The sequence below is a fragment of the Pipra filicauda genome, unplaced genomic scaffold (assembly GCF_003945595.2).
Source record: "Pipra filicauda isolate LSUMZ 115617 unplaced genomic scaffold, ASM394559v2 scaffold85_size2586006_pilon, whole genome shotgun sequence".
Taxonomy (NCBI): Eukaryota; Metazoa; Chordata; class Aves; order Passeriformes; family Pipridae; genus Pipra; species Pipra filicauda.
The window spans coordinates 1,322,345-1,337,425 of NW_024105042.1; the positions used below are offsets into that span (position 1 = coordinate 1,322,345).

At 42.4% G+C, this 15,081-nt stretch overlaps 1 protein-coding gene across 5 annotated transcripts in view; it reads right to left on the minus strand.

Annotated features, from left to right (window-relative positions):
- Positions 1-15,081, minus strand: part of NEURL1 (neuralized E3 ubiquitin protein ligase 1) — a 151,403-nt gene that overhangs the window by 4,018 nt on the left and 132,304 nt on the right. For all 5 annotated transcript variants that reach the window (XM_027738757.2, XM_027738751.2, XM_039390679.1 and 2 more), the window contains one exon: positions 13,600-14,280. In XM_027738757.2, coding sequence (XP_027594558.2) covers positions 13,600-14,280 — 681 coding nt within the window. The remainder of the gene's footprint in view (positions 1-13,599; positions 14,281-15,081) is intronic.

A 15,081-nucleotide genomic window follows, 5' to 3' on the forward strand; every position in this document is an offset into this window, starting at 1 on the left:
CACAACCGCCGAAATTTACTGGAGCTCTCTTAGCCATCATAACCCTTTGTTTCTGCCCTTAAATGTGTCCCAAGTCATTTAGTGCAGTTATTTCCCATGTGGTTTCCTGCTCATATGTGCCCTTAGCACTATAGCCAGCCATGGGTTTGTAGCAGTAGAGGACGTAGCCTGCAGAAGGGTGGGCAGGATTCTGGCACAAGAAGTGCCAAAGCATCACCTTGTCAAAGCATTCTTTGCTAACCTAGTGCAAAACTGCATCATTCCAGGCTCTGATAAATACATACAGTCACTCAAGGACTTTCCAGAGACAAACATGAGGGTTTGGCAATCAGGAAACCTTAGCTATGCTCACTGCTCTGCTTCTTTGGTAGGGTGGCTTCTGTCAGAGGCAGGGGATAAGTCACCAAAGTGCATTTGGCTCTGGGATGAAGGAGACCTCTTCCCCCTATTCAGGAATGTTTTCTCCACTCCCTGCAGGTCTGGATGTGATGGCTCAAGAGTGCAGAGCCTCTTCAAGCCTCACCTAGGTGTACCCAGCTCCATTATCTTCTGCTCTCACTGCTCACCATCACCTCCATGGTAATGTGCTGTCTGCCAGAAAAGCCAGCTCTGTTCCACAGCCTGTCTGCCACCCTCCCTCAGTCTCAGGCTCTTTATTCTGCTGTTTTAACAACAAATATCTTAAAGCCCCTTCCAGAAGAGAAAAATATTGGGAATGCTTAACACTCTACCTGCTGCAAAGAATTTGTAGGGGATTTTCATTGTTATTGATGCAGCCTGGTCTTCACTAAGCAAGTGGTGAGACAGCAGCAAATGTGCATGAACCAAAGGATGGTTTCCTGATGGTAAGAACTAGCTTGCCTATGGTTTTAAAGTTTCTAGTTCCCCAGCCGAGAAGACAACCAGGGTAACTCCAAATCAGAACTAGAATGCTCAGACTTCTTCATGTTACCATATAAGGAGCCAGAGACACAGAGGTTTGGGATCCACAGTGTCCTCAATGAGTTGGAGGCTACTCTCCAGGGAAAAAGCAGCTGTGGGAGGTCAGGAAAACCCCATGCACCAGAAAGGTCCTTCAGTTCTTATTTGCAGGGAGACTACTGAGCCAAGAAAGACCAAATCTGAGAAGCAGGGACTACAAGTGGCAGCTGTGGATTGTGCAAAACAGCAAAAGCAGAGTTCTCCTGCCCTTTTCAGCAGAACAAGACTGAGCAGTAAAGTGGAGCACAGGGACTGAGGAGGGGTGATATTTGACTCAAAATCTGTTCTGAGGACTACGTATTAGAGAGGAAGCAATTAGACTTAGCCTTCAGTTCCTCAGTTTTACCCCTCTCCAAAAAAGGAGTGCTCTACTTCCAGGCAGAAGCTGAAATTAAATTAGACTCCTAAAGGGCTTTGGAGCTCTCACACTTGAGATACTGTAGAGAGGTACCTCCTTTACCACACAGATGGGAGCTGAGGCTGGAGTTTAGCTCAGTAAATATGCAAAGAGAATGATGCAGCCTCTAATGACAGCCACTAGCAATAGCCCTTCCCCTCCAGTCTGACAGATGACCTTAGCAGAAAACTTGCCCTGTGGTAACACACACTGAAAACAGGCCCAGCAGGGGCACAGGGTTCAGCTAGTTCACTGCACACACAACAAATATGAACATTGAGCAGCCGAACAAGTTTTTCAAGCCTTCCCTCTCCTCCCTGCAGCCTGGAGACATTTCTTCCACTCAGCTGACACACAGCACATTGCATTTCTAGCACCAACCTGGTCATTTCATTAAAGGCAAAATAAAGACTGTTAGGAGCATTTCTCTTCCTGTACTAATAGGAGAATTTGGAGGTGCCCCAAGTATCACAGAGTATGAGCTGATGAAGCATGCTGGCAGCAGGGCAAATGGCCTTTCCACAGTGCAAGGAGAGCTCATCAGTGTAGCAACCACAGTTTTCTCTGGTTGGAGCTGGTCTGAGTCCCAAAATGGCCTTACCCAAGACCCAAGGGCCAGTAGATACCTTGCCAATTCTTTCTCCTAATACAAGGCGCAGCTCTTGACTTTTCTCCAGCATAAGTATAGAGCTTTGTTTAAAACAATCTGAATTCCCTACCAGACAAGACACATTTCTCCCTTGGTGACAGAATAATCAACATAAGACACGTTACTCACGCTGTTAATATATTGCTGGATGGTGTGCAGATACCATGACAAGGAGCATGGAATGAGATCATGTGCAGAGTGGAATGAGTGTGGCCAGCCTGGCTTAACTAAAACCAGATACATGTGCTCAAGGCCAAACATGCTCATTGTGTGCAAAGAGTTCCCACCAAGAGCCAGCTTTCAAATCATAATTTTGAAAAACTAAATAATTCTAAATAAATCAGTTTAAACATTCTTTCTCTCTCTAAATCCTCCAGATCAATTGTCTCTGCTGCTAACTTGTCTCATGCTTGATCTCAAACATGCTGAACACACTGGAATCACCTCTAAATAGATCTTGAATCAATTCCATTTGCTTTTTTATCTTTACAGAGTCCATTATTAGCAAAGTCCAAGGCAGACTGAAGCTTTCTCTGCACTTCTGTCATCGCTCTGACAGAGGTGCAAATAAATGAACCTATAGGTCCACCCACAAAAGGAAAGAGAATATTTTATTTTCAGAAGAGAGTTTTACCATGGAATGTACAGGCAACATCATGCCAGGAAAGGCTGCTAGTATGCTAAAGGTTTGTAATTCAAAATGGTCTTGCCAAACTGGAAATAGGATCAGAAGTAAATGGGATGGTATTCAATGTGATCCAATGCAAAACGCAGCACTTAAGCAGAGATAATCAGCTACCCAAATACAGGACAGGGAATTAGTCCGTTCAATTAGAAATACAGCTGTCCTACAGAAAAAGGCCTGGGAATTGCTGGAAGTCACCAGATGATCATAAATCAACAATACCATCCTGTTATGACAAGACTGGGCCAATCCAGGGTTATATGAGGCTGGTTAAGGACTGGAACAGGAGCCTGGAGCCACTGTGGTATCTCTGTCCCTGGAAACACTCAAAACTTGATGGGACATAGTCTTGTGCTACCTTGGAAGTTAGCCCTGCTTTGAGCAGGAGGTTGGATTAGGTAATTCCCTGGGGTCCCTTCTGACCTAAAATGTTGTAAGATTCTATGATTTTTAGATGGCAACATTTTTCTGCTGCTAAAAGGAGCAAAGAAATAATCTGTTCTTCATGAATGTTCTATATAAGATGAGAAATCATGGATTTGCACTCCTAAGGTATTCAGGCTAGACATTATGTAGATAGTGAAGCACTGTAAAGCAATCAGACTTCCCAGAGAGATTATGGCATGTCCATCATTAGAGCTTTTTCAGGACAGGAAGGTGAAGTAGGCAGTCTCTTGGGATCCCATCCAGCATTTACAATTTTTATGAGAGTAGCTATCTGTATCCATAATTGCCTTTTTATAAAATGTAGTAACCGTGACCAAAATACAGCAGCTGTGGCTGCTGGAGATGCTTTTGATTCTCTGTGTCTATTGTGGTGAACAGGGTGGTTTTCCAGAACATTGCAATCCACTCTCCACAGTATCTATGAAGCCGTCCCAACATTTAAGCATCTCTCTTAATGGCAGCTGTGTGGGGAGAGCTGTGCTGCCCAAGGCTTTACAATGGCAAGAAGACCAGTTACAGTCAATGCTCCCAAAAATACAGAGAATTTTCAATTAACTGTCCCCCTTAATTAATTCATAGAAGTATTATTTCTACATTTCTTTCTCAAAACAAAGTGATTATGTTGACCTGCTTGTTCCTGCGTAGACCCAAGACAGAATTGGAAAACAACTCCAACAACAATGTGCTGCCTGCATTCTCCTTCTGAATATGCTTAGGGGCATTTGCTATTTTGCAAATAAATACCCAAGGCATCTCTGTGGCCTAGAGCAGGGAGTAGCTGCCACGAATCTGTTCTGCAGCTATTCCCAACCCATTGCTAGCAAGAAGTATATTAATGCTCCCAGATTCAAACTACACAAACTACAGCTGAGGTGGAAAGAAAAGTAATGCCAAAGAGTATGTTGCTTTCTTATTACTATTGACTTTGGATCACTGAAGGTTGGAAAACTGCTAGTTTAAGGCGTTCATAACACATTTCTTAATCTGGTGTCTATTCCTGAGAGGGGTGATAGAAGGGCAGGGCCATTCCTGGGAGTCAGATAATAACAACAGAACAACAAGAACTTCATCACATTATGAAAAACATCCATCAACCAGTGAAAGGTACACAGTAACTTCTTAGGATTTGACCCAGGAATTCCTCATACTGTCCCAGTGTGGGGAGGAGTGTTCATGGTCCCAAGGACACAAAAGCAAGATACAAACCATTTTACCAAATCTCTGTCTCCCTCTCTTATACCTTTCCCCCTCATAATTAAATTCAACATTATACAGCCCCACTGCACTTTTTCAGATCTTAACCTAAAAGGCCTGCAAGCGCAGTGTCAGAGCACTGGGACTGTGCTTGTGGAAGTCTTGCAGAAACCAGGCTCCACAGGCTGAAAATGTCTGCTGCTTTGAAGTGGAAATGTAGTATCGCATAGTCTGAAGACTTCACTTTCAAAGTAGAGAAGAAACAAATGAGCAATACTCAGTGTTTGCTGGCTGCAAACAGGAAAGCATATAATGATTTCTGCCCCCCCAATGTTTTCTGGCAATGCCACTAACTCAGCTGTTTCATTCACCTTCTATTTGCATTACTTGTCCTAGGCTCTTAATGACTATTTCACAGGCACTATAAAAATAATGCATAACCCATTGATCTGCACTCCAGAGTTTATCCTTTTTCTGCCCTTTGAACCCATCCCACTTAAACTTTGTTTGTCCTGGCTTATAGGATGTGGTCAGTAAATGTCCACTACTGTCCAAGTCACAATTCACATAGTTTGACCATCTTCACTTTTTTTATGGGCTTTCTTTACCCATAATCATCATAACAACTATGTCAGGAGCTTACCTAAACTTTGTACCTAAGAGAAAAAATATGGGAGCCTCCTGCCATAGTTTCTAAGGAAGACAAAGTCTTATGCAACATAGTAACTTGCCCAATAAGGTATCATGTGAAGCACATTTTCAGCCCCTTCGCTTTTGTAACACATTTGCTGCATAAATAGGACAGCTAATAAAGATCATGTAATTACCAAGAGTAATCACAAATTTCTGTGTTGTTCCATCTATCTGCAGGTCCCAAGGCTTCCAGCACATGGTGGAAAAGATTAGTACAGCTGCTGAAGTCTGGCTGCAGCCATTAACTGGCACATTTAAGGGGGCTCAAGAGATCTGTGCACTTCTCATAAGTTTCGGTCTAGTGGGCATTGGGCACCTACATTTAGACGCCTTTCAAAACTCTTAACTTGATTTCCTTTTGTTAGGAGCCAGATTTTTTCAGCATGCCAGCTAAAATAATTACCCTATGTCAAAAACGGCTCAATATCCATTCTCATATTTAACACTCTCAATGTATCCAGGCCATTGATTTTGTTATCTAAACAGATCAAGGTTCTTTCAAAAATCTGATACAATTGTGGGTACTGAGCTCATGGGAACATCTGCCTTAGGTCTGTCCCATAACACGTGAGCTCCTACAGTGTGAGTGGGCTGTGACATTACTGAGAGTGAATACTGCATCCACATTCATTTCTGCACATTATTGGATTTTCTTGCTTCTGGCTGAGGTTGCAGGAGAGCTGTTCTGTCCCCCAGGGCCACCCAGGTCTTGCCCAACAGTGACTTTTGAATCCATCATGCTAAAACAAAAGAACAAAGCACCTGTTGCTGCCTGGATACATGGTAGTTAAAGATCAACTATAATGTTAGGGAGGGATATAAGCATATCCATCACTTCTGAATGCCATAAAATACATGTATTTACACATCCATTTGTTATGTTCCCACGGCAATGGGAACAATACTGCATTGACCAGAAACCAGAGCTTTCTTCCCCTTCGGCTCAATGTTTTTTTGGCCAACCATGCTCTCAGAGCCCAGCCTCTGTGCTGCAGCTCATCTCTGCCTCTCAGGTGACTGACATCAGTTGATGATCCGTGGGCTTTTTTTTTTTGCATTCAAGTATTTCCCAAAGGATTTAAAAACTGTTCCTATAGAAAAATAATACATCTTGTCCTTTACAAGCCCATGAAAACATAAGGGATTTTGCATTATGCTACAGAAATGTCCAGAAATAGGTCAAAAAGCAGCCTGGCAGATTTTGCATGCAAAACCGTAAGGTCTGTGTTTGCAGACGGGGATCAGACCACCACTGTTTGAGGAAGTAAAAGTTAGATCCAAACCACATGGAAAACAACAGCTCAGACTTCCCTGAGGATCAGAAAAGGAGTGTGCTTTATGGCTTTACTGGAGCCTTGCTGTCTGCTGAGTCCAGAAGGGCAGCAGGGCACCAGCACATCTATTACCCTCCTGCAGTCACAGGCACACTCCAGCTAAGCAGGGGAAACATGAAAGCTCCAGACACCACAGACGTTTTTGATTCAGCAGTTCTCACAGCCCAAACCCAATGTGCTGCCTGAAAGCAAAGAGCACACAGAAAATTTACTTTCTTGACCTGACAGGTGAAGTTGAGTGGTTAGTCAGCACTTACATCCCGCAAAATCCTGAGGGCATGGTCACCATGCAATGAACATCCAGCTGAACTGAAGTAAAAGAGTTATAGAGTTGGAGCTCTATCTCGCAACTTGAGAAATATTAGACCAACAACGCACCCAGGCAGGTGCTTAGTTCAAGAAGAGATGAAAAAAGAAGCCTGGATTAAGTAGCTGAACCATGAAAAATGAGAATAGGAGCTTTCATCTTGTTTAAGAAAAATAAATCAAAAAGCCCTCTAAAAGATCACAGATGTTAATTACCAATAATTTCTGTTCATAAATAGCACCTTTTACAGATCCATCTCAAAAAAAGGCCATTTGACTGAGAGTATTTGGGAGGCCACAGCAAGGATAGTTCTATGAGCAAAATGAAAACTGCTGACTAACCCAGCACCTCCAAGCTCCGTGCTTCTCCAGGAGGGGCATGTATAAATACGGTGGTAGATGCATACAGGAAACAAATACTTTTTCTTGGCCAGCACTACTCTGGATTTCTATGGACACTGCTGGATGAAAAAGGATCTGACAAAGAAGCAAAGAAAGAGTTCAGTCTGCTATGTGAATCTCACAATATCAGAATAACTAACTCATACCAGTGTTATTTCACAGAATAGCCAGATTTTATCTCTCCTGAGACAAGCTGCAATGCAAAGAGGCTGGTATATGATCCCTTATCCTGTATATTTACTGTAGGCAGGCAAAGGTGTTATAAAGGAGATCTATACATTACTTGCTATGACAATCTCACTACAGCCAGGGATAGTTGATTATACTAGTGATAATAAGAGTTTCTGCAGAGAGTTTCTGGAGAGCCCTGTGCAGTGCTAGAGTTAAGCCCAGCAGTTATGGACACAATAGCTCTTGTGCAGCTATTACAACTTAACACCAGTAATGTGTTACTTCATTTGGAATGAAAGCTAAACCCATGCATGATAGGAGTGTTTATGATGAGGCATCAATTAACACAAGTGGATTGCCTTCCAAGAGGCACTGAATATCAACTCTCTTTCTTCTCCCTGGTCTCTAACACCATAAAATAACCTCTACCTTGCAGTGCATAGGAATTCCAGACCATTAAGTGCCATAGAACACAGGCCTGTTTGATCCCAATCAGCTTAAATTAGGCCATTTTCCATACAAATCAAAACTCAAATAAACATGAAAGATAGAACTCTGGGGCACATCTAATTGAAAGTCTGTTAAAAGAAGACATTCATTACGTGCATTTCTGTGCAACGCTGGGCACTTATCAAGCTTCCCTTGTGCCGTGTTAAATTCAACAATTTCCACATCACTGGAATGAAGCAAGGTGGAGAAGGATCAAGCTTCCAAATGGGTAATGCACTGGACACCTCTGAGATCAGAGATTAGGCTGTGTGACTTACTACTGCAATGAACTATCTTCTCTCAAGCAGGAGAAGCTTATAAATTCAGAGCTGGAGAACCAAGATCCTAGATGCCCCTTGCCTGTGTGAGATACTTTTCTACAAACTTACCTACTGTCTGTGCTATGGGCAGTGTGTATAACAACTGTACAGACCAATTACCATTTATATATTTTGCATGCTCACTGTGGTAATTTTATGTGCAAAGTAAGTATAGAACTGCACCCAGAGAGAAGTTTTTTGGAAGGGACAGACACTCTGCCATGAGGTGCTGAAGTCCTGGGACAGCCAGGGAGCTACCACAGGCTAAGAAACCTGTTTACACAGGAATAGACAAAAGGCTGGGAACAGAGGGGGTAAGATGGGAACATCTCCCAAAAAGTCCTACAGATTCTTAGAAGGATCAGGCCAGACAAATGCCACAGCAGAGACAAGAGAAAAGAGGAGAAGGTCTCCCTTGGAGATAAACTGGAGACAGTAATTGCAGGAACTGTATCAGCAAGGTAAATGAGGAATTTTGGGACACAGAGGAAAAGTTGTGGCTAGAAAAGAGAGGGCAGTCTCCAAGGTTCAGATATGGCCTGTGAATCACTAGTGCTCTTTGGTGAGCCAGTCACTCACCTAGGATGGAGCTCAAGTCAAGGAATACCAAACGGGGCAGCATGATGAACTTCACAGAAGTTCATCATTGCTCTGTGACACCTAAGCAAAACACTACTCTGTTCACTCATGAAACTTCAAGTCTTTCCAGCTGTTTTCTCAGGATAAGGGCTGCACATGGACAGCAATACCAGGGCTGCTAAGCTTGACCACAGGGAAGAGTCATAATGGGCACAGCTTTCCTGGACACAGCTTTGCATAAGCCTGCCTGTACCTGCCTGTAATGGGACTGACTGCAGTTGGCATTCTTGCAGACTGGCACTGAGGCCACTTCAGATTAAATTTCACTGTTGACTTAAAGAGCCCTTTGCCAGCAACTTGTGTCCCACAGTACTCTGCCGAACTAATTCCCAATTTGGTCCTTTGCCAACTGCTGTTGTCAGAAATCCCGAGTAACCAAGGATTCATATTTTTTCTGTCTGCAAGTCTCACATCAGATCTTTCTTCCTCACCACCTGTTTTCTTTCTTCCTCACCACCTGTTTTGAGCACATTGACCAATTTCAAGAAAGTGGGAAGAAGGATGCAAACCTCAGCAACAATTGGTTTCTAAATATTTTGCGATGGGCAGCTAAGCAGGAGCCCCAACTCATCTGTCCATGGTAAAGGACGCAGGAGAGAGTAGCCCACACACTTTGTATATATCCAGCATGGATGTGAATACAGACTTACCCACACCAAATGCTGGCTCTGGTGTTGTTTTTTTCAGGCCCAGTGCTGGCTCTTGGCCAGCATTAGGAGACATATAGAGCTACTATATTGTGCAGCTGTTCTGGTGGGGCTGGAGCTATTGATGTGCATGGAAAGAAAGGACACAGAGAAGTTGGCAACTCAGCTTCATTAGTGTGACTGTTGATGGAACATGTTATTTCATTGCTCAAAAGAAAACTTTAATATTACTGGAAAGAATGAAATTCACAAGGGAAACCACACAAAAAAAAAAAAAAGAGATGAAGGAAGATGGTTTACATGCTGGTGATTCACTCTGAGACAAAAGAAAATGAAAGAATATTCCCAACCATTTGGATCCCCAAACACTAAACATATAAACTTATTGCTGTGAAAGCTCGTCCAGACATGAGTCATACATTTTAAAAGCTTATGGGGTCAATCAATTTAACTTCATAAATGAATTACACCACCAAAACCTGACCAAAACCAGACCACTGCATCCAAACTGGCTCATTTCAGCCTTTCAGAGATGTCGATAAAACTGTGTGTGAGCTGAAATGCTTACCAGCAAAAGTTGAGAGCAGTAAATCAAATTTAATTATCTGGTTTTGTTGACTGTACAGGAATGATGCCTGAAAAAAAACAACCCAAGCCTGAACTAATGAAATTCCTAAAGGATACACAAAGATTGTTTCATTTCAACATACCTAATGATCTGGGTTTCTCTTCGGTTGTTTTTATGTGCATAATCCACAGAATTTCTAAATTAAGACCACCACTTAACATATAAAATATTTAGAAGGGCTTACCTGACAAAAAAGGTCTATTGCCTCCCTCAATAGCTGGTTCCTATAGTTAATTACTCTCATTTATGTTTAATTTAAATTTGTGTCCCTTCATTTTCCAGAAGCTTGATATTTTTTATGCTATTATCTGCTACATTAAAGTGCACTCCTCTTTCATTTATCTTTCCTCCATGTGGTCAAGTTGCCTTTTAAACTTTTCTTTGCAACAAATTGACATTCTTCCACCACCCCACTTCCACTACGGATGACTGTGACCTCTCACTGTGCTATAGTGGGGCTTGGGTTTAATTAATTTGCATTTTCTGGGATAGCATGAAGAAAAATAGTGTTTCCAACCTCATCTTTATTTTCTGCTCTTTAATTTCTCCTACAGCAAATATATTGCCAGTATATGCCAAATTGATAAGATGAAAACAGAAGTCAGAATTCTTTACTATTGAACTAACCTCACACTGCCTTTCTCTCCTACAGAGTCCTATAAGATCACCAGCCTGAGCAGAGATGGTCTCCCTTGATTAGGAAATAAATGTTGTATCCCCAGCATCGTGGAATAAGTGCAGTCAGCAAATGCCAGCTTCTTTGGCAAAGCCACAAGCCAGCAGACACCTGAGCTTGCTCTTGCTCTGCATCAGGACCAAATAACTTATCTCCAAGCATGAAATACAGTATCCAGTGATCAATACCCTGAGTCATCTTGTTCTCCAGTCAAAAATAAACCTTCTCTAGGTCCAAGAGTAGCTCTCCATCCTCCAAATGAAACTGAAAAGTTGGAGAAGAAGCAAATCCATCAACTTTAATTTCATTTTATAGTCAGCTGAAGTGCTGAAGTCCACTTAACACTGTATAATGTTGCTTTGGTTAATCTCATAAGGGTGTGCCCCAGAAATACAATGACTTCTGCTATTTAGGATAGGTTTTGTACAACTCTGCCTTTTGCAGTATTTGTGTCTCATTTCTTTCAAGGATATGGAACATCACTTTTTTTATTACATCTAGAAAAAGATTACTATAAATTCTTCTGCTGTGATATAAAGCTCAAACTACAAAAGACATCTCACAGAATTACTCTTGTTTGCATTCTGAAAATGGAGCTTGTCATTAGAAAGATGAACACTTTACATTCTTCTTACATTTTCTAGTATTATAATGACAGATATTATGGCAAGTACCATAATCTGTTCCACTGCAGTGCAAACAGTTCACATCTCCTCCCTAATAACATTGCAAAAGCTAGAGATGGGAGTTCATTATTTTCTTTGCCTTCTGCCGGGATATTGCTGATCCATATAATTACTGCAGTTGCAGATGCATGCAGTGTTGGGACAGCATCTTTTCTCTGGGCAGTTGCACTGTACTGATATTGTACTGATACTGGGAGTGTACTGCTCCCAGCATTGTTATACTGGAAATATAGGTATGAAAAGCTCTAACATATATTTTAATACCTGTTAAAAACTGCAGGTAGCCTCCAATTTTGCATCTTGTAACTTGGAGATAGCATCTTGCTGCCCAAGCTAACGTGGATAAAGCTGTACACTCAGCAGGGTTCTACCCTTTCCTTAAGAGATGCAAGGTCAGAAAGTCCAGTTCTTTTCACTTACACCTCATTTAAGAACAACAGCCCATTTTTAGCTTCTCTTCCAGTGACTTAGGCCAGAAAAGTCTGTCATGTGGTCACAAATACAAATAGTGAGGAGTTTTCAAGCTCTACAGATTTCATTTCATGCATCCAAATGTACGTTTATCTAAAATGTGCGCTGGGAATGTACTGTTTTGGGCTGAGCTTGTGATCAGGCAGGGAGGACACACACAGGGTATGTGCAGCAGGAGGCCTGTGTTAAAGTCCCCGCTCTGCCGAATTCAGTGTGAGGACATGATTCTGTCCCCCTGGCGAGACACATCCCTACTGCCCTGTTTCAGAACCCACTGCAAGCAAGCTGTTTGGTCTGTGCCAAACTCCAGAATTAGTGATCTCATATGAAAGGAAGCACTGGTCAATAATGTAGTTTTACCAGCAGCTCAATAGCCTGAGGATGTTTTCCTTCTAACATACATAGGAGCACTTAATCTCTGACTTTATTGGGATCTGTTTGATTTCACCTACCAGTATCACAGTGACATGCTGGTGGAGAGCAGAGCTAGCCATGGATTATGTTCAGTACCCACAACAAATGTAATCAGGCTGAATTAGCAGGGATTGAGTCTCGGGCTCCTGGAAATAAATTGTGGTATTACATTTGTCATCTGTGAGCCTTTAACAGCCACAAAACCCTCACAGCACAGGCCTATGGTCAACTTCAAGCAAATTATACAAGGCATTTCATACTGTGATTAAGGTGAGCTGGACCCTGCAGACAAATGTGTGTGTGTTCACCACAATTTACCTTCAAAGACTGTCTATAAATCCTATAAAAGGAGGTGTTGGTTGGCTTTTGGGTTTGTTGTAATTTTTTTTCACCTGTTAGGTAAGAGGGAGATTTGAAGAAAGGATTTGAAGCAAAATGGAATATAAGTATACTTAAAGACATATGAATACAACAGTATTAACAGAAAGGAGTATTTTAAAATCATCTCCGGTTAGAGGGGTTCCAGGAATTACATCATGTTCTCAGAATCCATCATTCGCTCTCTGACACTGACACCAGCAGAACCACGACATGGTACAAATTTATGGCCAAACACATCCTACATTTAGTCTAATACACATATACACACACACATACAAAAGTAAATCTGATCCTGAGCTAATGCAAAGCTTTTCCCTCGATACCTTTGAAATATGACTTGCAGCATTTAAATGAAGTACTTCAGCTAACAGAGCTTAAAAACAGAGCAAAAATACCAAGAGGAAGAGGCCAGTTCTTCATAGATCAATTAATTGCCTTAAACTGGGCTAGAGGAAACTCTTCTCCTGTTGAGATGGTCAGTGCCAAGCTTTGTGCACAGCTGGGATCACGAGGCACAAGGTTTCCTCTCTGCTTGCTAGCCCGTCTCTTGCATGCAAACCTGTAGAAAGGAGTCTTTTGGGAACTGGTCAGGCCAGATAGCTAACACACAGAAAAGGGCATCAGATCTCATTTTTCCTGCTGGCTATGCCCTGTATTAGCTCAGCTCAAAGCACCTTCACCTTCCTGGCTTCTCCTAGGTCAGTGGTGACTCATCTATACTTTAATCAAGGTCTCTGAGACTTAAATCATTATTTGAAAAGAGTTTTGAGACCATCACGTGAAGGATGCTACAAAAGTGCAAAGGGGTTAAGTCTTGTAACTCTTACCCATATGCTATGTATGTGCCTTTGTGTATTTTTATAAAACCAAAATTTCCACCTGATCCTAGAGCAGGGAGGGAGTCATTTATTCCATCTCCTCCTCATCCATGATGTATCCCCCCCTTGCTTCCTTGTGCATGAGGTTTGGAAAAAGGGGGTCCAACATACCCAGCAATCGAATTTGCATGATTGCGCCGTGTAAAACGAAGAACATCCAGAGGGGCTGGGAACAGTCTGCGCAGACCTGCATGCCAATGCCGGCACCGTTGTGACTCAAGTGCAGCTCACCATCTGAATTCACCATAAATCCCAGGATGTCTCCGCTCTGGAGAGGCACCACCACTCGGCAGATGGCCCAGAACTCCTTTCGGTCAACGAGAGACTCGGGGTTATAGGGGAGGTCACTGGGGCGCAAGGTGCTGGGGTCACAGGACGTCACCCCGTAGGAGAGCGTCCCTGTGCGCACAGCGTTGGACTTGTTGATTTTGACGAAAATGGTTTCGTTGATCCGAAGGGGCCTGCTGGTGAAAACCAAAGTCCTCTCCTCCCGGGCGTGCTCCAGACGGGCCACAGTTTGGTCATCGAGGATTTTGACATGGGGCCCCCGGAGGTGGTGGAAGCGGAGGTCGCTTTCTAGCTGGGAGGGGAGGAGGTGGGAGTGCTGGGAGTTGAGTGAGTTCTGTGGGATAGGACACGTGGTGGCCGTCACATGGAAGGTCTCCTCCTGCAGGTTGAGGTCACACAGGCTGACCGAGAGACGCGTGTCCTCCGTCTCCCGCCGCAGCGAGGGACGGCGGATGGCAGTGAAGGAGCGGGGCCGCAGGCAGTCAGGAGGGATGATTTCACTGTCTGTGGGGAGAAAGAAGACAAGAAAGGGGTCACTTTCTGAGAAAATTAAAATGTTCAGGAGTTTGCTAATCTCTATGGGTTTGATTGATATGTTTAAAAGGGAAAATCAGAGACCTGCTGCCATTAATAAGTTTTCTCCTTTGAAATATAGAAGCAGAGTATCATAAAATGTATTTGCAATCAATTGCTGTTCTTGTACTTTCCCCACCAGCATCAACAGTTTCAGCTTCTGAGCAGGCAGACTCAAAATCGATGACAAGAACTGCCCACGGGAAGCTTCCTTGGAGAGGGGAAGCAGAGGATAAATATCCAAAATACACCCTGAACATACCAATCAATATATATACAGGCTCCAAGTTTTCATGCCCACTTTACTGTCTACAGTAATTCTCACAGACCTTTGAAATAAATATCTAACTACACACTGTTTTATTTAAAAGAAATTGCTATGTTCAGTTCTAAATTATTTATCTCCATATGAAATTTAATTAATTTTTTCTAAATATAACTAATCATTAGTGTTCTGGTGCTCACTGCAAAGCACTACAGATATTAACTTTACATGCAGATTTTGGGAATATGCAGTTTTCTATAAATAAAATACAATCACTTATTATCTCCAAGCCAAATAATTAAAAATCAAATCCACGTATATATTACAAAGAAAGATGAAAAGATGATGCTCAGACAATTCACCAATAGAAACAAAATTGTACCTTATCATCTGTCACTCTCACCTGCTGCTTCAAGAACTAACCAATTTGATACTTTTTCCAAGACGAACATAATCACCTACCTTTA